The sequence below is a fragment of the Procambarus clarkii genome, chromosome 49 (assembly GCF_040958095.1).
Source record: "Procambarus clarkii isolate CNS0578487 chromosome 49, FALCON_Pclarkii_2.0, whole genome shotgun sequence".
NCBI lineage: Eukaryota > Metazoa > Arthropoda > Malacostraca > Decapoda > Cambaridae > Procambarus > Procambarus clarkii.
Window position 1 is genome coordinate 35,045,052 of NC_091198.1, and position 27,087 is coordinate 35,072,138.

At 43.3% G+C, this 27,087-nt stretch overlaps 1 protein-coding gene across 1 annotated transcript in view; it reads left to right on the forward strand.

Annotated features, from left to right (window-relative positions):
- Positions 1–27,087, forward strand: part of LOC123763349 (uncharacterized) — a gene marked incomplete in the record, with an annotated part of 345,009 nt that overhangs the window by 99,692 nt on the left and 218,230 nt on the right. Inside the window, 1 exon segment of the mRNA XM_069303180.1 lies at positions 16,828–17,058. Within this exon segment, the coding sequence (XP_069159281.1) occupies positions 16,828–17,058 (231 nt within the window).

Sequence of the window (27,087 nt, forward strand, 5' to 3'; positions counted from 1 at the left end):
CACTCTTTGTCATGTAACGCTTTGAAACTACTGATGGTTTTGGCCTCCACCACCTTCTCACCTAACTTGTTCCAACCATCTACTACTCTGCGAAAGTGAATTTTCTTACATTTCTTCGGCATCTTTGTTTAGTTCATTTAAGTCTATGAGCTCTTGTTCTTTAAGTTCCCAGGTCTCGGGAAATCTTCCTATCGATTTTATCAATTCCTGTTACTATTTTGAATGTAGTGATCATATCACCTCTTTTTCTTCTGTCTTCTAATTTGGTTTATTTACTGCCTCTAACCTCTCCTCGTAGCTCTTGCCCTTCAGTTCTGGGAGCCACTTAGTAGCATGTCTTTGCATATTTTCTAGTTTGTTATTGTGCTTCTTAAGATATGGGCACCACACAACTGCTGCATATTCTAGCTTTGGCCTAACAAAAGTCGTGAACAATTTTAGTATTTCGCCATCCATGTATTTAAAAGCAATTCTGAAGTTAGAAAGCATGGCATAGGCTCCTCGCACAATGTTCTTTATGTAGTTCTCAGGTGATAGTTTTCTATCTAGAACCACCCCCGGTCGGCCGAGCAAACAGCACGCTGGACTTGTGATCCTGTGGTCCCGGGTTCGATCCTGGGCGCCGGCAAGAAACAATGGGCAGAGTTTCTTTCACCCTATGCCCCTGTTACCTAGCAGTAAAATGGGTACCTGGGTGTTAGTCAGCTGTCACGGGCTGCTTCCTGGGGGTGGAGGCCTGGTCGAGGACCGGGCCGCGGGGACACTAAAAAGCCCCGAAATCATCTCAAGATAACCTCAAGATAACCCCTAGATCTCTTTCTTTATCAGAATTCTTTAAAGATTTCTCACATAATTTATAGGTTGTGTAGGGTCTATGTTCTCTTATTCCACATTCCATAACATGGCATTTATTCACATTAAATTCCATTTGCCAAGTGGTGCTCCATATACTGTACTTATTTTGTCCAGGTCTTCTTGAAGGGCATGACAATCGTCCAAGTTTCTTATCCTTCCTATTATCTTAGCATCATCAGCAAATATGTTCATATAATTCTGTATACCAACTGGTAGATCATTTATGTAGACAATAAACATCACTGGTGCAAGAACTGAACCCTGTGGTACTCCACTTGTGACATTCTCCAGTCTGACACATTGCCTCTGATTACTGCCCTCATTTTTCTATCAGTCAGAAAATTTTCATTCATGTTAGAAGCTTAAGCTGTTGTTCTGGGCGTGAGAGGGGAAGGGCCACGCTATGCGAGCTCCGCGGAAAACAATATATATCTAGGGATATTTCAGTGATACAGGAGCTAAACACAGTCAGATAACTTTTAAAGTGTGTCTCAACATATTAACCAATATATCATAGTGATTACCATCCGACCGTTTGTGTTCAAGGAAAAATAAGTGAAATTCGTGTGTAGTCAACGCCTGCCCTCGTGGTGCCAGGAGGCCTTAGGCGATAGTTGCCAAGTCGTCAATAAATCACATCTCTCGCTATTGAAACATAAAGTAATCAGTGCCCATAGGGCTAAGCTCTTTATGCAAAACCTGTGTCTATTATAGCAAAAATTAAGATAACATTTTAATATCAAGTGAACAAATTATACACAAAATAAGTCCGTCGTGTGTATGTAAACAAGGGCCACTTGGAGGTAGGCCCACCCCAGTACCCTCTGTGTGTGTATTCTTTTAAATAGTGTAACGTACTCAGGTAACTAGTGCCCAGACACGGAAACTAGACGCCTCCGCTGTAAGATGTGGAAAATTGCAAGTAATGTAATCTAACAAGTGAACAAAACAAATTAATTTAAGAGTGCGACACGTGGTAGCAACACTGGCCGTCCATACTGCCCCTCCGGGCCTGTCTCAAGTTGGTAAACACCCACGGCCAATACCCACGGCCAGCACCCACGGTCAACAACCCCACCGGTCAACACCCCACCTTGTAAGACCTTGTAAGACCATCACCACTGAACAGAAGTGTTCAAAAAATGGCTTTGATAAAAACGTGCATAGAATGCAATGTGAAGGTAGATTACCAACAGAGCTTTCAATGCCAACTCTGTTCAGCAGCCATACACAAAAAATGTACCAACATGACTAACAATTCAAGGAGAAATGGTCCCAGTGACCACTCTGTGTACTGGCTCTGCAAAAAGGATGATGTAACTTATTTGAAATTGATGGAAATCCTGGATAAAACTCCCGCCGAAAACAGAGAATTACTAATTAATGCCTGCATAGCAATTTCTAATGTCTTCAAACAAACTGTACATGACACCAAGGTACAACCAGATGTGGCACAGAGCTCGGTGGCAGCGGCGCCTGAGCAGGGCGCGGAGTCGGGGAGGCCTGAGCAGGACGCGGAGTCGGTGATGCCTGAGCAGGGCGCGGAGTCGGGGACGCCTGAGCAGGGCGCGGAGTCGGGGACGCCTGAGCAGGGCACGGTGTCAACGGCGCCGGAGCAGAGCGCGGTGTCAACGGCGCCGGAGCAGAACGCGGTGTCACAGGCCCTGAAGCAGAGCACAATGTCGGGGACGCCGCAGCAGAGTGCGGTCCCTGGCAAAGGGAAACAAACAAAACAAGGCCCCAAAATCTGTTGGTATTACAAATGGGCTACCTGTAAGCATGGGGAATCAGGAAGAACAAATGGAACATGTAAATACGATCACCCTAAAAAGTGCAGAAACCTCCTCAATACATGTAAATGTACCAAAAGCTGTGAATTCTTTCACCCAGAAATTTGCAAGAACTCTTTGGACAGGAAAGAGTGCTTCAATGCTGAATGTCCAGCTTTTCATATAATAGGTACCAGGCAAATGAAACTGACAGACTACCACTATGAAAACAGCCACTACTCCATCGACCGGGATAATTTTTTAGCAAGAGGAGGAGGAGAAGAATGGCTAAAAATGACCAGACTTTACCACCAACTCGGTCAAATGCTAGAGAGGACGCAAACACAGCCTTTACTTACTTACCAGCCTTACTCCTTACCAGAGTCTCAGATATTAACACCAAGTAAAGCATCCAGCACTTCCACTAACACGATAACATCATTTATATTTGCCAACATCCAAGGTATAAAAACATGCAAATCCAACAAAGTTCACTTTATAGATGGTCTCCTTCATGAGGCAAATGCAGTGTTTGCAGCCCTAACGGAAACTCACACAAAGGACTACCTTGATGGTGAAATATGGATCTCGGAGTACAATCTTTTCAGATGTGATAGGAAACACCGGCTTCAGGGTGGGGTCAGTCTCTACATCAAAGAAACACTCATCTGTACTGAGCTGCTAAACACCTCAAATGATATGGTGGAAGTGCTGATAGTCAAAATAGAGATCGTAAATATAGTTATTGTCCTTGTATATAAGTCACCGGAGGCAAACCCTCAGCAGTTTAAAGACCAACTAATGAAAATAGAACACTGCTTGGAAAACCTCACAAATCTAGCTCCGAACATCATCCTGCTTGGGGACTTCAACCTACGGCACCTGAAATGGAAGCACCTGGCTAATACAGTAATATCAGAAAGAATACCAGGAAGTAGCCTAAATGAACAGGCACATGCAAATGACCTGCTACGGATGTGCGATGGGTTTGCCTTAAACCAGCAAATAGTAGAACCAACTAGGAAGAAGAACACGCTGGACCTCATTTTCACTAATAATGATGAATTGATCGGGAACATAATGATTACAAATACCTGTTACTCAGATCACAACTTAATTGAAGTTCTGACAACCATGGGGAATGGTCCTTCAAAACCAGTCCAGATTCCCAGTGGAAGAGATTTCAGCAAATTCAACTTCAATAATAAACAGATAAACTGGGAGCAAATAAACCAGGACTTCACAGAAATAAACTGGGAAGAACAGCTAGAAAATGCAAACCTGAACCAGTGCCTGGAAAAAATAAGCTCAGTAGCACTAGAAATATGTTCAAACCGCATACCCCTAAGAAAAAAGAGAAAGAGATGCAGATTGGAACGGGAATGTTGTTCCCTATATAGGCGAAGAAAACAAATCGCGGAACAACTTGAGAGTCGCACCCTATCTCAAGAACGGCGAAGAAGGTTAGGTAGAGAAATCGAAACAATTGAACTCAAGCTACAAGAATCATACAAAACCCAGGAGAGGCAAAGAGAGCAAAGGCCATCAGTGAAATAGAGAGAAATCTGAAATATTTTTTCTCGTATGCAAAATCAAGATAAAAAACTACATCTAGTATCGGGCCCCTGCGAAACGGAGATGGAACTTTCACCAATGACAACAAAGAAATGAGCGAGTTATAGAGGAAGCAGTACAACTCTGTTTTCAGCGAGCCATTAAACGCACTAAAGATTGATAACCCAAATGAATTTTTCATGGATATGATACCAACATCAAATCATATATCAGATGTCGCCCTATCCCCACTAGATTTTGAAGAAGCCATAAACAGTATGCCTATGCACTCTGCACCAGGCCCGGATTCATGGAACTCCATATTCATCAAGAACTGTAAAAAACCACTATCGCAGGCCCTTCACATTCTGTGGAGACAAAGCCTAGATACTGGCGTTATCCCTGACATACTAAAAACAGCAGAGATAGCACCACTCCATAAAGGAGGAAATAAGGCAGAGGCAAAAAATTACAGACCGATAGCACTAACATCGCACATCATAAAAATTTTTGAGAGAGTGCTAAGAAGTAAGATCACAAAATACATGGAATCACAGCATCTCCATAACCCCGGACAACATGGTTTCAGAACAGGCCGCTCTTGCCTGTCGCAGTTGCTGGACCACTATGATATGGCATTAGATGCTATGGAAGACAAACAAAACGCTGATGTAATTTACACAGATTTCGCAAAAGCTTTTGATAAATGTGACCATGGTGTTATTGCACATAAAATGTGTTCAAAAGGAATTACCAGGAAAATAGGCAGATGGATCTACAATTTCCTGACTAACAGAACCCAATGTGTAATAGTCAACAAAATATAATCCAGCCCATCAACCGTGAAGAGCTCAGTCCCCCAGGGTACTGTGTTTGCTCCAGTAATTTTTCTCATCCTCATATCAGACATAGACAAGAACACAACCTATAGCACTGCATCATCCTTTGCAGATCACACTAGGATTTTCATGAGAGTTGGCAACATAGAGGACACGGGAAACCTCCAATCAGATGTAGATCAGGTCTTTCTATGGGCTACAGAAAATAATATGGTGTTTAACGAGGATAAGTTCCAGCTCATGCACTACGGAAAAATTGAAAATATAAAAATGGAAACCACGTACAAAACTCAGGCAAATCATAACATAGAATGAAAAGGCAATGTAAAGGATCTGGGTGTACTCATGTCGGAAGACCTTACCTTTAAAGAACACAATAAAGTAGCCGTCACAACTGCAAGAAAAATGACAGGTTGGATATCTTATCTTGAGGTTATCTTGAGATGATTTCGGGGCATTTTAGTGTCCCAGCGGCCCGGTCCTCGACCAGGCCTTCACCCCCAGGAAGCAGCCCGTGACAGCTGACTAACTCCCAGGTACCTATTTACTGCTAGGTAACAGGGGCATTCAGGGTGAAAGAAACTTTGCCCATTTGTTTCTGCCTCGTGCGGGAATCGAACCCGCGCCACAGAATTACGAGTCTTGCGCGCTATCCACCAGGCTACGAAGCCTTGTTGGATAACAAGAACTTTTCACACTAGAGATGCTATACCGATGATGATACTTTTTAATATGCTTGTGCTCTCTAGAGTGGAGTACTGCTGCACAATGACAGCCCCTTTCAAAGCTGGAGAAATTGCTGACCTGGAGAGCGTGCAGAGATCCTTGACTGCTAGAATCCACTCAGTAAAACATCTAAATTACTGGGACCGACTAAAGAGCCTAAATCTGTACTCCCTTGAACGCAGGCGGGAGTGATACATAATAATTTACATGTGGAAAATAATTGAGGGGCTGGTCCCAAACCTGCACACAGAAATAACATCACATGAGACCAGAAGACATGGCAGGATGTGCAGAATACCCCCGTTGAAAAGCAGAGGTGCAACAGGTACTCTGAGAGAGAACTCTATCAACATCAGAGGCCCGAGACTGTTCAACACGCTTCCACTACACATAAGGGGCATAACTGGCCAACCCCTTCTTGAGGTTATCTTGAGATGGTTTCAGGGCTTTTTAGTGTCCCCGTGGCCCGGTCCTCAACCAGGCCTCCACCCCCAGGAAACAGCCCGTGACAGCTGACTAACACCCAGGTACCTATTTTACTGCTAGGTAACAGGGGCATAGGGTGAAAGAAACTCTGCCCATTGTTTCTCGCCGGCGCCTGTGATCGAACCCAGGACCACAGGATCACAAGTCCAGCGTGCTGTCCGCTCTGCCGACCGGCTCCCCTCGGTCTGGCAGGGGTGGGAAGCCCGCCAGTAGCACCGACTAGAAGCCCTCACTAGCCAGTCGTCGAGGTAGGCTAGACACCGAATCCCAAGCAGACTCAGACAGGGCACCAAGATCCAGTAAAGATGCATAAATACGCCAAGTGCCAATTACAAAATAGGGAAGGCAACAAAAGCGGCAAGCCTGAAGCCCCACCAACTGTGCCAGTCCCGGAAAACTGGATAGGAACGTGTCAAGAATGGAACTGGAGGTCCAGGGCCACCATCCAGGCACCCGGCCCCAACAGAAGCCGGACAGGAGACAACAGTCCTCCGATGAGGGCATAGAATCCAGGGCGTAGACTGAAGAAGTTCAGAAAAACCGCAGATTTGACAGGCCCATATCTGCATAGAGCAGACGGGAACCCCAGAAGGATGGGGCGGATCGACCACGTCCAACGCACCCACTAAGATGACATGACGAAGTGCAGAGGAAGAAGCCCATCCCGCTAGCCTCAAACCCCCTAAAGTGGAAGAAGCCGTCCACTGCCGCCACCAGAGGCCAGAAGACAACCAAAAGCGCCCACCAACAGCGGGACCATACGAGAGTCAACAGAGCAAGCTGCTCCCCCAGTGCCCCGTCAACAGAGAAGGGAACAGAGCCCCTTCCGAAAGAAAAAGTATACATACACATATACACACATGTGCACACACAGTGTACACATGTACATGCACATGTGTACACATACACGTGAAAAGAAAATTACAAGTCTCCGACCAGTGGGCAGAGAGCACCACTTCGGCCAGGCGAGGAAGGCACAAAACTGCAACAAAAGGTCCACCTCGACAACAAAACTCCAAAGTCCCAGCACAACACATGCCTACACCCAAAAAGATCAGTCTGCAAGCCAGGGAGATCCCGGAATCCCCAGAAGGCAGAAGCGGGTCACACACGAGGAAACAAAGCCCCCTGAACCCACAAAGGGGGCCCAAGAGGAAGAAACCTCTGGAACGAAACCAAAGAACCCAAAGGAACCCGGAATCGATCCAGGGGGAGCCCAAATCACCACATTTTTTTATATGAATACAGAATTATATGAATATGTTTGCTGATGATTCCAAGATAATAGGAAGGATATGAAACTTAGATGATTGTCATGCCCTTCAAGAAGACCTGGACAAAATAAGTACATGGAGCGCCACTTGGCAAATGGAATTTAATGTTAATAAATGCCATGTTATGGAATGTGGAATAGAAGAACATAGACCCCACACAACCTATATATTATGTGAGAAATCTTTAAAAAATTCTGATAAAGAAAGAGATCTAGGGGTGGTTCTAGATAGAAAACTATCACCTGAGGACCACATAAAGAATATTGTGCGAGGAGCCTATGCCACGCTTTCTAACTTCAGAATTGCTTTTAAATACATGGATGGCGATATACTAAAGAAATTGTTCACGATTTTTGTTAGGCCAAAGCTAGAATATGCAGGGGTTGTGTGGTGCCCATATCTTAAGAAGTACATCAACAAACTGGAAAAGGTGCAAAGACATGCTACTAAGTGGCTCCCAGAACTGAAGGGCAAGAGCTACGAGGAGAGGTTAGAGGCATTAAATATTCCAAAACTAGAAGACAGAAGAAAAAGAGGCGATATGATCACTACATACAAAATAGTAACAGGAATTGATAAAATCGATAGGGAAGATTTCCTGAGACCTGGAACTATAAGAACAAGAGGTCATAGATATAAACTAGCTAAACACAGATGCCGAAGAAATATAAGAAAATTCACTTTCGCAAACAGAGTGGTAGACGGTTGGAACAAGTTAGGGGAGAAGGTGGTGGAGGCCAAGACCATCAGTAGTTTCAAAGCGTTATATGACAAAGAGTGCTGGGAAGACGGGACACCACGAGTGTAGCTCTCATCCTGTAACTACACTTAGGTAATTACACTTAGGTAATTATTTGCCGGCAGAGATACTCCAAAGAAGGCAAAGCACAGCCCCCAGACAGAACCCCCTGGGAAACGGTCAAAGCAGACCGAAAACCGAGGGACAAGGCGTGGGAGCAAGCATAACAGACTGGGACACTGTGCCCAAACCCTAGGGCCTAGACCCAAAACAGACAAAACGGAAAACCCAGAGCAAAATCAACACTCAAACGTTCCCAGAGGAACAGGAAACGGCCAGAAAAGCAAAGAAACGACAACAGGAGAATAAAACCCCTGAAAGAGGTGAAAAACTCATCCAAGACGCTCGCTTGCACACCCAGGCACATGTAAACAAACTGCAACGCCGCCCTGGTGGCCACGCCGGGAAACCGGCAGAAGAAAATGGCCACCAGAATAGAGGGCTGTGACCAACACAAAATACACGAAAACACGCCAGCAAAAGTGGGAAGCAAGCAGACTGGATGGGCGAAAAACTCCGCCCAGAAGCAGAAAACCCAGGCAGGGGCAAACCGCCCCAGAACTGCTAGTAGGCATCCCCCACAGCCCCGGGAACCCGCAACAGAGGGCCCCGGGGCAGAGCCGTCCTCCAAGCCTTCCGCCCTTAAAGAAAAGGAAGAATCCATGGGAAAGGCAGCAAGAAAGAGCCGCTGGTAAGACCCAGAAGCCTTGGCAAGAGGAACAGGCTCGAAAACCTCGGTCCCCAACCCGAACGGGGCAGCCCCCGAAAACCGCCCGAGTCTTGGCCCCAACTAAACCCCGCTCCGACCCCAAAACCCGCAGACGGTTCGGAGCCGGGAACAGGGAGGGAAAGGGGCGAACAGCACCTAACCGAAACGGGGCGGCCCCGGGGCATCCAAGTGAGAAACCAACCTAGCGTGTTGCAGCAACCTAACCTAGCTTGCAACACGGATGCCGCCTGTACTCTGAACAGTAATAACATCAGGAGAGTACTGGAGAACAAGCAGAGAATCTCTATCTCTCTCGCAAGACTCTGGGTCAAGGTATCAGTGACCCAACAGGCAGCATGACGGAGGTAAAAGTGGCGACTGTCACCCGGAGACAAGGGCACAGCAACCAACGATCCTGTACAAGACAGATTGGAACGCGGAAGACACATTCAATAGGTCCACTGAGCCCCGACAGGGGTTTCCAGGGCCCCGTAGGCTGACTGCTATGGGAAGCCCGGGCAAGGTGTTGCTAACTGGTTAAGTAACCCAAAAATAACAAGGGGTAGAGGACAACACTGAAAACCCCTGCGACATGTACAATCACGGGGGCCTAGCAGAGGGCCACCAAACACTACCAGTGGAACTATGGCTACACTGGGCAGACCCCCACCAGGAAAAATGAAAATAAAAACAAAAGAAAAACCCCGCAAAAGTACACCGTCTCCAGAGGCAACAGGAACCGATCACTGCTTAGGTGGCAGGTCACGCAACACCTTGATGCCCTAACCAGTACAATACCAGTCCCTTCCCAGGGCCAAACAAGGGTCCCAAGCCCCACCTGGTGCCAAGGGCGAGGCAAATGCCGAGCAGCAAGAAGCCTCTACGGAAATGGTTCCCAAACACCCCAGGGAAGATAACCCTGACACGCAGGGGCAGTACTCACAGGGCGCTTAGGGAAGTCAGCCACTAAGCGCATGCAGCCCCGGCACTAATGAGGTACTCTTGGCCACCGCACAACACAACACACGGCAGTGAACTGCCACACAAGGCAAACACCACCTAGGAAACTGAGGCCAGAGAAGCGTCTAGCCCGGTTGACATTAGCTTATGAACTGATGCTAGACAGCCGGCCCGGTAGGTCCAGGGTTCCTTTCCCCCTCTCGGGACGGGGAGGGCTGCGTGGACGATCGGCATGGCAGTAAAGTGTGATGTTTGCTTGTTTCCTTGGGATTGTAGAGAGTTGCTACCTCTCAGTTCGGTTTTTGTTTTAGTTTTTTACCATGTGGGGGTTTGTTTTGTTATGCCTACCTCTCTGGGTGCCTAACCCCGGTTGATGGCAGATAAAGAAAACCCCAACCACAAGGTGGTTTTCCAGGGCCATTGCTCCCTGAAACCTATCTGAAAGGGCCAGGTTCTGGCACTGGTCCCTGGTAGGTCTGAACTCCTTAGCTAATGTCCCGGTTTAATATAACATACATTAGTCTGATAAGCTCCAGGGAACCGTAGGGGCTTCCCACAAAAAAATGAGGAAACCAGAACTTTCCAGGGAGGAAAAGAATGAAGAATATTCTCTCCGAGAAGAAAACCCTGGAAGGATATCCCAAGAGCAACACAAACCCAAAGGACACCAGGAACACCTACCAAGAAACAAGCCACAAAGACCTTGTTAGATCTCTTAAACCCAGGAACTGGAGATCAGCCAAAGACATTAGGAAAGTTGTCAGTCAAAGCTGTGAACTGTTGAACATCAGTAGGCCCAAGGCAGCCTGCTAGTCTGACTAGAGTTAAAGACCCTACTGAACAACCTGAGACAAATGAACATCAGAACAGGGAATCAAGGAAAGAGGATCAACAGCCAGTGAATCCCCCAAAACAGTGTAGATGGTGAGAAGGTAGCTTACAAAGCTAGCCACAACTGGCCACAGAAAAATTATGTACATTCAACCTAACAAATAAGTTAATACCTTAAGGAGTTGGCAACTCCAGAAGCCAACTGTTCCATTCCCTGCCAGAAAATTAAGAGGTTGCAAATGAAGAAACTGCCCAACCAAGTAAATGGAACAGAATTCCTCTTCCAGAAGAGAGCATGAAGCTCCCATCAGTCTGAAAACCGGACGTGAGGGCAAACATAAACAAAGCTATGAAATAGATAACATGGACTGAAGGGGCAACTGAAAAGGGTCAAACTACTGGCACGATACAGACTACAACCAACAAAGACAGACAAAAAGATGAAAGAGTGCAACAAGAAATGTTATACTACCTCACAGTGTTCCCCTCACAGTGTTCAAGAGAGAACTGGATAAGCACCTCTAAAGGATACCTGATCAACCAGGCTGTGACTCATACGTCAGGCTGCGAGCAGTTGCGTCTAACAGCCTGGTCGACGACCAGGCCGTGGGGACACTAAGCCCCGGAAGCACCTCAAGGTAACCTCAAGGTACCTGTCACCCCTCCAATATTTTCCAGTTTCCAGAACAACCTCTTATGTGGAACTCGGTCGAAAGCCTTCTTTAGGTCCAGATAGATGCAGTCAACCCAACCATCTCTTTCCTGTAAAGTCTCTGTGGCTCGGTCATAGAAACTGAGTAAATTTGATACACAGGATCTTCCAGATCGAAAACCATACTGTCTATCTGATATTATATCATTTCTCTCCAGGTGTTCTACCCATTTTTTTTTTTTCCAATATTTTCACTATTACACTTGTCAATGATACAGGTCTATAATTGAGGGGGTCTTCCCTGCTAACACTTTTATAGATTGGAACTGTGTTAGCCTTTTTCCACACGTCTGCTACGACTCCTGTACACAGGGATCTTTCAAAAGAAGATAGAGAGAAGCTGAAACTGAACCTCGCCGAGGCAAAACGTTTAAATAAGAGCAGGAATGAAGAAGAAATCAATTCTTTTTTCTACAAAGTGATAGGGGTAGGCAGACCAGTAAAGTGGTACATAAAGGCAAACCAACAAAATCATTAGAGAAATGGGGAGTGAAAAATAAGAAGAGGGGGAACAAGTTCCTCAAGATTGCATACACCAACATAGATGGAGTAAGATCAAAGATACTGGAGTTAAGTGATATAATACAGCTGCAGACACCAGATATTGTTGCACTCACGGAGACAAAACTTGAATATGCTATTTTAAATGAGGTCATATTCCCAAGGGGCTACTCAATTTGGAGACGGGACAGAAAAATCAGGAAAGGCGATGGCGTTGCTGTGCTGGTGAAAGAACACCTAAAGGTGAACGAAATAGTGACTGCCAATCCACAAGAAGTTGACATAATAGCACTAGAGATCTGCCATGAGGATGATAAACTAATGATCATAAATGCATATAGTCCACTGCTAAGCAGCACATGGTCAAAGGAGGAGCTAGATAGTAAACGAGAAGGTTTTATAACAATAATGAGAGAGATCATAGCGAGAGCGGATAACGATAGTTCACGACTGTTGATAGTCAGCGACTTCAACTTGAAATCCATAGACTGGGAAGCATGTGAAGCTAAAACAGAAGATTTCTGGACCTGTAAATTTGTAGACCTCATCCTGGAAACATTCTTGTATCAACATGTTAACAAGCTACGAGGATGAGGGAAGGCGACGTTCCCTCCATGCTAGATTTGATATTTACCAGGAAGGAGGAAGAAATATTTGACATTCAGTACCTTCCTTCCTTGGGTAAAAGTGACCATGTCTTTTCGGGAATAAAGTATGCAATGCGTTATAATCTGGAAGAAAATATGACGGTCGATGCAAATGAAAAACCTGACTTTAGGAGACACCATTATGGCAACCTTAGAAATTTTTTTAGTGAGTATAATTGGACAGACTTGTTGCTAGGCAAGGAAGTGAATGAGATGTATGTCAGGTTTTGTGAAATATATGATAAAGGCACAAACAAATTTATACCAAAACAGAGAAGCAGAACTAGGAATCAGGATTGGTTCAACAGAAAGTGCGTGAGGGCCAGAGACCAAAAGACACAAAAATGGAATCAATACAGGAAGAGGCCGAACCCCCAAACATACCAGCGATACAAAGATGCGAGAAACAACTACACGGCAGTGAGGAGAGAGGCAGAAAGAAATTTTGAAAAAGGGATTGCAGACAAATGCAAAACAGAAACAGGTCTATTCTATAAATTCATAAACAACAAATTGCAGGTAAAGGATAATATTCAGAGGTTGAAAATGGGAAATAGATTCACGGAAAATGAAAAGGAAATGTGTGAAACATTAAACGAGAAGTTCCAAAGTGTGTTTGTACAAAATGAAATCTTCAGGGAACCAGATACAATAAGAATTCCAGAGAACAACATAGAGCACATAGAGGTGTCTAGAGACGAAGTGGAAAAAATGCTCAAGGCGCTAAATAAGAACAAAGCAGTTGGTCCAGATGGAGTTTCACCATGGGTTCTGAGAGAATGTGCTCCTGAGCTCAGCATTCCTCTTCAACTGATTTTTCAGGCATCCCTGTTTACAGGAGTTGTAGCTGATGTGTGGAAAAAGGCTAACATAGTTCCAATCTACAAAAGTGGAAGCAGGGAAGATCCCCTTAATTATAGACCGGTATCATTGACAAGTGTAATAGTCAAAATATTGGAAAAAATAATTAAATCTAAATGGGTAGAACACCTGGAGAGAAATGATATAATATCAGACAGACAGTATGGTTTTCGATCTGGAAGATCCTGTGTATCGAATTTACTCAGTTTCTATGATCGAGCAACAGAGATATTACAGGAAAGAGATGGTTGGGTTGACTGCATCTATCTGGACCTAAAAAAGGCTTTCGACAGAGTTCCACATAAGAGGTTGTTCTTATGTGGAACCGGTTGTTCTTATGTTGTTCTTATCTTGAAACTGGAAAATATTAGAGGAGTGACAGGTACGCTTCTAACATGGATGAAAAATTTTCTGACTGATAGAAAAATGAGGGCTGTGATCAGAGGCAATGTATCGGACTGGAGGAATGTCACAAGTGGAGTACCACAGGGTTCAGTTCTTGCACCAGTGATGTTTATTGTGTACATAAATGATCTACCAGTTGGTATACAGAATTATATGAACATGTTTGCTGATGATGCTAAGATAATAGGAAGGATAAGAAACTTAGATGATTGTCATGCCCTTCAAGAAGACCTGGACAAAATAAGTACATGGAGCGCCACTTGGCAAATGGAATTTAATGTTAATAAATGCCATGTTATGGAATGTGGAATAGGAGAACATAGACCGCACACAACCTATATATTATATGAGAAATCTTTAATGAATTCTGATTAAAGAAAGAGATCTAGGGGTGGTTCTAGATAGAAAACTATCACCTGAGGACCACATAAAGAATATTTTGCGAGGAGCCTATGCCACGCTTTCTAACTTCAGAATTGCTTTTAAATACATGGATGGCGATATACTAAAGAAATTGTTCACGACTTTTGTTAGGCCAAAGCTAGAATATGCAGCAGTTGTGTGGTGCCCATATCTTAAGAAGCACATCAACAAACTGGAAAAGGTGCAAAGACATGCTACTAAGTGGCTCCCAGAACTGAAGGGCAAGAGCTACGAAGAGAGGTTAGAGGCATTAAATATGCCAAAACTAGAAGACAGAAGAAAAAGAGGTGTTATGATCATTTCATACAAAATAGTAACAGGAATTGATAAAATCGATAGGGAAGATTTCCTGAGACCTGGAACTTTAAGAACAAGAGGTCATAGATATAAACTAGCTAAACACAGATGCTGAAGAAATATAAGAAAATTCACTTTTGCAAACAGAGTGGTAGACGGTTGGAACAAGTTAAGGGAGAAGGTGGTGGAGGCCAAGACCGTCAGTAGTTTCAAAGCTGTTATATGACAAAGAGTGCTGGGAAGACGGGACACCACGAAGCGTAGCTCTCATCCTGTAACTACACTTAGGTAAAAACACTTAGGTAAAACAGGGATGCCTGAAAGATCAGGTGAAGTGGAATGCTGAGCTCAGATGCACATTCTCTTAGAACTCATGGTGAAACTCCATCTGGGCCAACTGCTTTGTTCTTACTTAGCTCCTTGAGCATATTTTCCACTTCATCTCTAGACACCTCTATATGCTCTATGTTGTCATCTGGAATTCTTATTGTGTCTGGTTCTCTGAAGATTTCATTTTGTACAAACACACTTTGGAACTTTTCATTTAATGTTTCACATGTTTCCTTTTCATTTTCCGTGAATCTGTTTCCCATTTACAACCTCTGGATATTATCCTTTACCTGCAATTTGTTGTTTATGAATTTGTAGAATAGGCCCTGGTTCTGTTTTACATTTATCCGCTATCCGTTTTTCAAAATTTCTTTCTGCCTCTTTCTTTACTGCCGTATAGTTGTTTCTGCCGTACAGTTGGTGTAGTGGTTAAGACACTTGCCTGGCATTTCGCGAGTAATTTGTCCTGGGTTCGTATCCTGGGTGAGGAGGATTTACTGGGCGCAAATCCTTAACACTTTCGCGCACCCCGCCCGCCACCCCTCAACTGTGCGATATGGGACCCAGGGTGTCACAGGAGCGCACGTAAATTCTGAAAAGTGTATACTCTCTTCAACTTTGTCACCTTAATTCTCGTCCTACGAGATTACATTTGGTATCATTGTGTTCGCAATAGAATTCTCTACAGCGCTAAATGCACATAAACTCCAAAAGCCCAGCTAATTACCCGCAGCAAACAGAGAAAGTGCGAACGAGTTACCCAGGAGCGCGCAAACGCGATAAAATGTTTTCACTATTTTCACTCTGGTCACCTCAATTTTTGTCCTAGGTCTTTCATTTTGGTCTCAATGGGTTCGCAATAGAATTTTCTATAGGAACATTAGCATATAAAATAAAAAACCTGGTCACGCTCCAACCGCCGACGAGTTGAAGACGGGCCACCTTGTGTCCTAGTGCTGTTTTCAGGGTTGTGCATGAGCTGGGAGTAATCTTCTCAGGTACTCGGGCTGCATGTGCTTAGGGTTCTCTTCCCTAAGTGCCATGTAGGTACTGCCCTTGGGGCTTGGAGTGATCTTCCACAAGTCACCTTGGGGTCTAGCTCTGTTGGTCTTTTGCTGCTCAGTAACTGACTGCCCTGAGTGTGCTGGGGGGATTTCCTCCTCCCTTGTTTACCTTAGTATAAAGGGTAGTTTTCACTGGTAGGGGTACTGGGTACTGCACAGCTAGTTATCATCTCTTATAGCAGCCAGCTATGTTCCGCATGGGTACGTTGTCCTCTTGCGGGGTTTATTTATATCTGTGTTTTTGGGTGGTACCCCTGCTAGACCCCCCATGAGTGGACATATCCTGGGGGTTTAGCTTTTAGCAGTTTTGAATGCTAGACTTGGGCACCGGTTCGCAGTACCCTGCCTGGGCTTTCCCTTAGCGATACCAGTCTAAGGGCCTTGGGAATCCCCGGTTCCAGGTTTTTCGACTTGGTTCCAAGTGAATTGTTTTTAGTCTCCTTTGGCTATTTTGCTGCATTGTTTTCTTTGAACTTTTCAGTTATCTGTATTACTTCACTTACTTTCTAGATATTTTCTCCATGAAGGTGATCTTAATACCCCATGCCTCTGTGAGGGAGGGGAGGCAGGTTCTAGCTCTGGTCCCCGGTAGGCCATAAAGGACTGCTATTGGTGATGACCTAATAGGAGGGAGCCATCTCATTGAGCTAGCATCAGGGAGCCACAGAGGCTCTACCAGAAAGAGGTGTTTCATTACATTCAATGCTGATTTTATTATTAGTTTAAGGTATTTTAAATGGTAACATTTTAATTTTATATTATCAAATAATCCCTAATAATTTCAGGATTATGCTTGTGGAGCTCGAGAACAAACTAGTGGAGCAATTGTAGCTACTGGGGGACTTGTGCGACGTGTGTGTCTAGTATTAGACTGCGTTACACCGCACGATTATTGCCCCCACACTGCGGATTTAATCAACCTCCAACACTATGTTATCACAAAGAAGAAGCTAGCAGAACGTGATGCTCTTACTATCTTCTATAACATTGTAACTGTGGTCCACAGTTTACATGAGGTAATATAATTTCATTATTGTTGTTTCACTTGTTTAACTATTTTGTTGTGGATCCTCAGTTTTGACATGATTTCTCATCTTGTATCAAAATGTTTCTAAAGAAAACTATATTTTCTGTGGGAAAATGAGCTCCCTGAAGCTCTCCCACTGATATAGTGCTATCCTATTTGGGGTCATCAGTCATAGTTGTTGTTGCCTACCAGGGACCAGAGCCAGAATCTGGTCCCCCCTCAGAGAGGTGCAGGGAGCAATGTCCTATGAACAATCTACATTTAATTAACCACTGCGCTGCATTAAAATATGACACCCCTGTGGTGCACTAGAAATTTATTATATCCAAAAAATTATTTTCTCTTCTTATATTGTTAAAATGCAGTCTCTGATCACGAGAAACTAAAATAAAATATTATATCTGACATACTCTAGCATGGAGTTGAGAAGTTGAGCAATTTATGTGCGCTGAGTGATGAGGCACTCGGGGACACTCGTCCCCGCCATCCTTTGGGGCAGCAGTTGCTGCAAAAATAATTTTTCATAATTATTTCAATGTTTCTCATTCGTTTCTTCTCGTATTTTTTGGTGTATTATTATTCAAAAGTGTGTAATATATGGAATTTATACAGTTAAATGTGTGGCATATCACTATACTGAAAATTGTGGAGCTCGTATATGGTGACACGCATATTCTAAGATTAATCAAACAGTGTTATTGCTGTTATTACACTATATACACATGTTATACACAACAAGAATCCAAGGTCAGAGCCTAGTGGCCGACAGAAGAGTGTGGCAGGGGCTGCCCCAAATACATTTTTACTTAATTATTTCAGTGTCTGTGAATGGTTTTATATATTTTTTTTTTTTTTTTCTTTTTTTTCTTTTTTTTTCAGTAAAATTATTCAGTTGTGTGTAATTTATGGAATTTAAACAGTTAACCCTTAAACCGCACAATACATATATAGATGATTTTAGTAAGAAAACCGAAACCGTGCAATACATTAACCCTTAAACTGCACAACACGTCATATGACGTGTTGAGTAACTTACCGAAAAAGTGCGCATCACATCATATGACGTGTTGGAGTACTACGCAAGATTTAAACGGCCCGCAGATACACGGGGTTCACCACACCTTCATCAGGGCTCTTGTAAACAGACGCCATTTTTTTAAAAATCGTGGGCCAAACTCCCAGGTGTTAGGGGCCTCAGTATTGAGTGAGCTACGAAGCCTGACGCACGCAGCATGAGCTAACAGCACTGCTGTTCAGCTTGTGACCACAGCATCGCCTAAAAATGTCATAATATACGTGTTCATGCTATTATGTAGCGATGATATTATTGCAGAAGACCCATGACTGTGATAAAACTGACCAGGGTTCTGATAATAGCAGGATTGTGGTGATATTTAGTGCTATGGGAGGGAGGGTGGTGGCGATGTCTTCTGACTGTGTGTGGCCACCTTTTATTGACTGCACTCACCATACCAGCTTAGTGGTTCGCTATGGTGAACACAAATGTAGATACTTATATATAACGTGTGTATAGAGGGTATAAACAGCAAGAGGAGTAGGTTGGGAGCCGCCATTTTGGTGAGGGCGGTGGCGTCGTCTGCACGACGCCACCGTGCAGACGACGGTGTTGTTTACTGGTTACCACGATGGTCTTTGGGCAACCATACCAGTTTACTTGTACAAGTATGGTGAATAAAACAGGTAGATATTTATATATAATGTGTGTATATAGCGTAATAACACCACAAACAGCATTGTTAGAGGAGAAATATTAGTGCGTCTGGCCTTGAGGGCGGCAGCCATCAGCTGACTGTGTGTGGGGGAAAACCTGACTCCAATAACTAATAATTAAATATATACTTCGATAGCTATGAAGGACCACCACTTTTTAGGAAAAAGTAGAAAACAAAATAAAGCAATGGTAAAACTAATCCCAAGAACTAGTGTCCTATGGATCTTAGTGAAACTGTATTTCTGATATAAATGGAGTCAAATTAACTTACACAAAATTGGGGGGTTACATGCTAAAAGATGAATACATCCCTAGCATTATTCTGGTGCTGGTTCTTCACCAGAGTAAATAAAATATGAAAGTAAATAAGGTTGATTATATAGTATTAATTGGAGGTAAATGCTCCTCAATATACTACTGAAATGTTGAACAGTATCAATAAATCAATGGGTTAGTATAATTGATCTCTTTTAGAAATCACTACTGTAATTACAGAGTTATTGCTACAGATAAAAAAGGGACAGCTTAGCTGTAATCTAGTGAGGTGTAATCAGTTGGTACGCTCCACCGACGACGTGTTGCATAGGGCAAATTGTTGCACGGAACGGTGGGAAGTCTAGCACCTCAGTTGGCGTCGCCTTGGTACTGGAAGACAATTACATTGTAGAAATCGTCTACATAATAAGTAACTACAAATAAATCCTAAATCATGAGGATAACTGTAGGAAATTTCAGCCAATATCTGTGCAATTTATATTCAAACACTGTAAATTTCTTCTATAGAGAAATAATAAAAATAATCATCTATTCAGATTGTAAAATTACTAAAGACATGTACGGGATTTATTTATTTCTTCTACGGCCTAACGACAACTAGCCTAAATGTTAATTGTGGCCACATAATAACAAAAAGGTAAACCTAGCTGCCAAGCCGCGTGTCCATTGATGTGGAGACTTGAGCAATTCCTCGTCCTCCAGCTGCTGCTTGAAAGGCGTTGACTTTGGAATTGCTCATATGCTAGTCAGGGACACGGCTATTGTGCCAGATAACGTGGCACCGCTCTACTGGTCGTTGGAGCGAAATAAATGAGATCAAAATGTAGCTCTGCTACACGCTTTTAATGGCGTCCGCGTCGTGCTCTCTTGTTCTCTCGTCTCTAGTGACGCTCTCCCATCTTCCCCCCCTCTTCCTTATTGCGCATGCGCGGCTCTCGATAGACATCTCGAGCGTAAATGGATATGTATATATCGCAATTGATTAAGGAAGGAAGAGGTAGTGACGAGTATTAATATCACATTAAATTCTTCTGTGATAAAATTGAATTTCTCGTAACATAAATTGGCTTATTAAAGTTGTGCAGCCAATCGAGGAAATTAAAGTAAAATCATTTACATCAAAGTAATTTCCTCTAGAATGTTTGATATCAACTAAATAAGGGAGTTCCAGTAAGTAGTAGTATACTACGAAATTAAACTTATTAGTAAGTAACTATTTTTAGTAAAGGAAATGATAAACTGGATTCTTGTTATAAATCCAACTAAATGTGGAGAGAATTCATGTTACTGCCTGTCGTTCCTCACGTCGTCACTCTGACTAGGAAGAATCTGGCAATATGTCTAAATAAATCATGATAATGATTAAATCTACAAGTTAGTAATTTTAGTAACTACTTGTAGTTAATACAAAGGTTGTATAAAATACAAAAATGTATAAAACTGTTGGTTATTTCCAACATAACTCCGGGGAGAGAAAACTCGGGTCGTAGTTCAGGTATTAGTACTAACGTGCACCTGTTTCTCTATCGTAAGTTATATTCATGGGTTAGTAGGTTAGTACGCACCTAACGAATGTCCCGAATCTGTGGTAGATGACTCTAAGTCAACATGGGGACGTAAATAAACATTGAAAATTATTGAATAATTCCTTTGTAAGAAACAGAAGGACATTAACAAAATAAATTATGAATAATTGGTTCATTTAAGATTAAGGAGACCTCATCAATACAGTGAGGATACTGTCCATGGTCACTATGACTCGTAACTAATTACTGGACATCAACTCATCACTGCATCAGCGTAGTCACCTCAAGTTTTAATGATAAGTTATCTACTCTTGAATAGAATCAAAATATTGTTTAAGTTTCTGTTTGCAGTTCTGAGCAGCGACTCTTGATGGTCTTGTGCTCGGTTGAGTAGAATCATTGTTCTCTGAAACTTGGGTTACAGGTATATCTGTAGAACACTCGTGTTCTGCTAACTCTAAAGGTACTAATTTTTCTAGTGTTTTCAAGGTAGTAGTGCCTCGACACTGAACTTTAACAATTCGTAATACACCATGGTGGTCAGGATGGATGTCAACAATTTTACCTATAGGCCAATCTGACCTGGGTCCATCACTGTCCACTAGGACAAGACCACCTGGTTTAAGTTGAACTTTAATGTATGGGCTTGCAGCTCCATAATGATATTCTCTTAAAGCAGTTAAATATTCACGTGTCCAGACCTCATTCCATTTCTCTATTACTCTTGAAAGGTGTCTATAACTCTCCACCAAGTCACTTGCTTTGACACACGAAGGGTCAGCTGGATCCTCGTCTCCTAGAGATATTAGAGGGCTTAGAAGACCACCATGAATCAAATGAGAGGGGCTTAGGGGTTCTCTTTGGGAGAAATCTTCTGTTAACACTTTCGCTCACCCCGCGCGCCACCCCTCAACTGTGCGATATGGGACCCAGGGTGTCACGGGAGCGCGTGTAAATTCTGAAAAGGGTATACTCTCTTCAACTTTGTCACCTTAATTCTCGTCCTACGAGATTAAATTTGGTATCATTGTGTTCGCAATAGAATTCTCTACAGCACTAAATGCATATAAACTCCAAAAGCCCGGCTAATTACCCGTAGCAAACAGAGAAAGTGCGAACGAGTTACCCAGGAGCTCACAAACGCGATAAAATGTTTTCACTATTTTCACTCTGGTCACCTCAATTTTTGTCCTACGTCTTTCATTTTGGTCTCAATGGGTTCGCAATAGAATTCTCTAGAGGAACATTTTCATATAAAGTATAAAACCTGGTCATGCTCCAACCGCCGACGAGTTGAAGACGGGCCACGCGTTAGCCGCGAGTGAGCGCTCAGACGCCTTCCAGCTACACTCCCAATTCCCTCCCTTTTCAAGCCTTTCTTTCGCAATTTTCTTCCTGGAAGGGCCTTGTTCATGATCACTATCCATCGTGGAGTAAGGGTAGATAGTTTCTAAAGCCGCAGTAAGAAATATAGCCACGGAAAATAGCCGAAATGTTCACACGTTTGAGATGCGAGGGGAGGCGACATTGGTCACAACAGTGGAGCGAAAACAATGGGCCCACGGCATGTGCCAAGCCACCTGAGGGCCACGAGGCTCAACAGAGAAAATGGGAAGACATCGGCGCACATTTTAAAACCAGTCCCCAAAAAATCGGATAAAAACCTGATTTTTGGCGATTATTTACAGTGGATGACGCAATGCTGCGTCATCCCCGGTATTACCGACAGTAAACGGATGACGCAATGCTGCGTCATGCCCGGGCGAAAGTGTTAAGTAGGTTAGAGGTCTGTTGTTGACTCGTGCTTCAATTTCCACGACAAGGGTCTGTAACTCGGCGAGATTAATTTTCTGCTGGTGTAAGGTTTTTCTTAGGCATTTCTTAACAGTTCCCACCATTCTTTCGTAAAAACCGCCGTGCCATGGTGCTCTTGGAGGAATAAATTTCCAATAGCATTGTCTCTGTTTGAGCACAGAGTGTACTTCTGGATGGTTCCATATTTCTTGTAAGCAAGCTTCTCCTGCCACAAAGTTAGATGCATTATCTGAGATCATTAATTTTGGGCAAGATCTTCGTGCAGCAAATCTGCGAAAGGCAAAGGCTTGCAGAAAGGCTTCTGCACTCATGTCAGAAGCGACTTCTAAATGTATTCCGCGTGTGGCAGCACACGTGAAAAGGCAAATATAGGCTTTCACTGGAATCTTGTCCGGTGTGCCTGTTAAAATTAGTGCTCCTGTATAGTCGACACCTGTGGTTTCAAAGGGACGAAGGTGGACGACTCGCTCCTTAGGTAGGGGCGGTGGACCTGGATAAGGACACACTCGAGCATCATATCTCTTGCTGATTACACAAGACTTGATTAAAGATTTGACAGTTTGGCGACCTTGGGGAAGCCAAAAACGTTGTCTGATTTCAGTAAGAGTATCTAATACTCCACCATGCAATGTATTATGCTCATGGTAATGTAAAACTATGAGTTTAGTAATGTGGTGACGTGGAAGAAGTATAGGATTCTTCGTATGTAAATTTATTTCTGCATGAAGCAGACGTCCGCCACATCTCAAAATGTTATAGTTGTCTGAGTCAAGCCAGATACCCAGAGACTTACTCAACCTTTCTGGGAGATGTTCATATTCCTTCCCATAAGTCTTTTGTTGAGCTTGTTTGACCCAATATTTAATGGAACTAGGAAATCGATACTTGATCCCCACCTTGTTGATGAAATCAAATACCATTTCTGTAACTCTTAGTAATTTACTTAAATTGGAGTAACAATGAGGATTGATAGCTAAAATTCGAGGGGGTTCTGGATCCACAACAGGGGTAGTGATATTGGTCACAATGACTTGCGGCTTCTGTTGGGGCCACTGACCACAACTAGCCATTGGGGTCCATTAAACCACATCTCAGTTTTAACTAATTGCTGTAAAGTCAAACCTCTGGATAAATAGTCAGCTGGATTGTCCTTGGTTGGGACATGTCTTAATTTATAACCAGCATTTAATTCTCGAATTTCCCTTACTCGATTGCTGACGTAGGGAGTTTTGTTGTTGTCGTTTTTTACCCACTGCAATACTGCCTCATTGTCTGACCACACTACTATTTCACCAAGGTGAACATTACTGAGGGTTTTGATCAGGCAATGAGCCAGTCTTACACCTACTAATAAGGCAATTAATTCAATTTGGGGTAGTGACCTCCTTTTAATCGGGGCTACCCTTGCCTTAGATGTAAGCAAAAATGATTGTTGTGTATTAACTAGATAGGCTACTGAGCCATACGCTTTGCCTGAAGCATCACAGAATACATGTAAATTTGTGGGTAAATTTAGTCCTAAGGTATTTCGAGGAAACTGTAGAATACTAAGTTTGTTGTAATCAGGAATCAACTGCTGGCATTTTTCTTGGAGATCCTCCGGCAACGTTTCATCCCACCTCAAATTCCTTTGCCAGCACTCCTGCATAAGGAGTTTACCCTTAATTAGAATAGGACTGAGTAGGCCTAAAGGGTCAAATGGCTTGCTGACATGGGAGAGTAGTTTTCTCATGGTTAGAGGTGAATGATTGAAATCCACCGACTTGATATTCAATTTGTCTGTGGAAGTATTCCACTCCATACCTAAGACTTTCAATTTGTGAGGTACCTACCTTGAGGCTATCTTGAGGTGCTTCCGGGGCTTAGTGTCCCCGCGGCCCGGTCGTCGACCAGGCCTCCTGGTTGCTGGACTGATCAACCAGGCTGTTAGACGCGGCTGCTCGCAGCCTGACGTATGAGTCACAGCCTGGTTGATCAGGTATCCTTTGGAGGTGCTTATCCAGTTCTCTCTTGAACACTGTGAGGGGTTTGCCAGTTATGCCCCTTATGTGTAGTGGAAGCGTGTTGAACAGTCTCGGGCCTCTGATGTTGATAGAGTTCTCTCTCAGAGTACCTGTTGCACCTCTGCTTTTCAACGGGGGTATTCTGCACATCCTGCCATGTCTTCTGGTCTCATGTGGTGTTATTTCTGTGTGCAGGTTTGGGACCAGCCCCTCAATTATTTTCCACGTGTAAATTATTATGTATCTCTCCCGCCTGCGCTCAAGGGAGTACAGATTTAGGCTCTTTAGTCGGTCCCAGTAATTTAGATGTTTTACTGAGTGGATTCTAGCAGTAAAGGATCTCTGCACGCTCTCTAGGTCAGCAATTTCTCCAGCTTTGAAAGGGGCTGTCATTGTGCAGCAGTACTCCACTCTAGATAGCACAAGCGTTTTGAAAAGTATCATCATCGGTATAGCATCTCTAGTGTGAAAAGTTCTTGTTATCCAACCTGTCATTTTTCTTGCAGTTGTGACGGCTACTTTATTGTGTTCTTTAAAGGTAAGGTCTTCCGACATGAGTACACCCAGGTCCTTTACATTGCCTTTTCGTTCTATGTTATGATTTGCCTGCGTTTTGTACGTGGTTCCTGTTTTTATGTTTTCAATTTTTCCGTAGCGCATGAGCTGAAACTTATCCTCGTTGAATACCATATTATTTTCTGTAGCCCATAGAAAGACCTGATCTACATCTGATTGGAGGTTTGCCGTGTCCTCTATGTTGCCAACTCTCATGAAAATCCTAGTGTCATCTGCAAAGGATGATACAGTGCTATAGGTTGTGTTCTGGTCTATGTCCGATATGAGGATGAGAAAAAGTACTGGAGCAAGCACAGTACCCTGGGGGACTGAGCTCTTCACGGTTGATGGGCTGGATTTTATTTTGTTGACTATTACACATTGGGTTCTGTCAGTCAGGAAATTGTAGATCCATCTGCCTATTTTCCCGGTAATTCCTTTTGAACGCATTTTATGTGCAATAACACCATGGTCACATTTATCAAAAGCTTTTGCGAAATCTGTGTAAATTACATCAGCGTTTTGTTTGTCTTCCATAGCATCTAATGCCATATCATAGTGGTCCAGCAACTGCGACAGGCAAGAGCGCCCTGTTCTGAAACCATGTTGTCCGGGGTTATGGAGATGCTGTGATTCCATGTATTTTGTGATCTTACTTCTTAGCACTCTCTCAAAAATTTTTATGATGTGCGATGTTAGTGCTATCGGTCTGTAATTTTTTGCCTCTGCCTTATTTCCTCCTTTATGGAGTGGTGCTATCTCTGCTGTTTTTAGTATGTCAGGGATAACGCCAGTATCTAGGCTTTGTCTCCACAGAATGTGAAGGGCCTGCGATAGTGGTTTTTTACAGTTCTTGATGAATATGGAGTTCCAAGAATCCGGGCCTGGTGCAGAGTGCATAGGCATACTGTTTATGGCTTCTTCAAAATCTAGTGGGGATAGGGCGACGTCTGATATGTGATTTGATGTTGGTATCATATCCATGAAAAATTCATTTGGGTTATCAATCTTTAGTGCATTTAATGGCTCACTGAAAACAGAGTCGTACTGCTTCCTCAGTAACTCGCTCATTTCTTTGTTGTCATCTGTGAAAGTTCCATCTCCCTTTCGCAGGGGCCCGATACTAGATGTGGTTTTTGATCTTGATTTTGCATAGGAGAAAAAATATTTCGGATTTCTCTCTATTTCACTGATGGCCTTTTGCTCTCTTTGCCTCTCCTGGGTTTTGTATAATTCTTGTAGCTTGAGTTCAATTGTTTCTATTTCTCTACCTAACCTTCTTCGCCGTTCTTGAGATAGGGTGCGACTCTCAAGTTGTTCCGCGATTCGTTTTCTTCGCCTATATAAGGAACGACGTTCCCGTTCCAATCTGCATCTCTTTCTCTTTTTTCTTAGGGGTATGCGGTTTGAACATATTTCTAGTGCTACTGAGCTTATTTTTTCCAGGCACTGGTTCAAGTTTGCATTTCCTAGCTGTTCTTCCCAGTTTATTTCTGTGAAGTCCTGGTTTATTTGCTCCCAGTTTATCCGTTTATTATTGAAGTTGAATTTGCTGAAATCTCCTCCACCGGGAATCTGGACTGGTTTTGGAGGTCCATTCCCCATGGTTGTCAGTACCTCAATTAAGTTGTGATCTGAGTAACAGGTATTTGTAATCATTATGTTCCCGATCAACTCATCATTATTAGTGAAAATGAGGTCCAGCGTGTTCTCCTTCCTAGTTGGTTCTACTATTTGCTGGTTTAAGGCAAACCTATCGCACATCCGTAGCAGGTCATTTGCATGTGCCTGCTCATTTAGGCTACTTCCTGGTATTTTTTCTGATATTACTGTATTAGCCAGGTGCTTCCATTTCAGGTGCCGTAGGTTGAAGTCCCCAAGCAGGATGATGTTCGGAGCTGGATTTGTGAGGTTTTCCAAGCAGTGCTCTATTTTCATTAGTTGGTCTTTAAACTGCTGAGGGTTTGCCTCCGGTGACTTATATACAAGGACAACAACTACATTTAGGATCTCTATTTTGACTATCAGCACTTCCACCATATCATTTGAGGTGTTTAGCAGCTCAGTACAGATGAGTGTGTCTTTGATGTAGAGGCTGACCCCACCCTGAA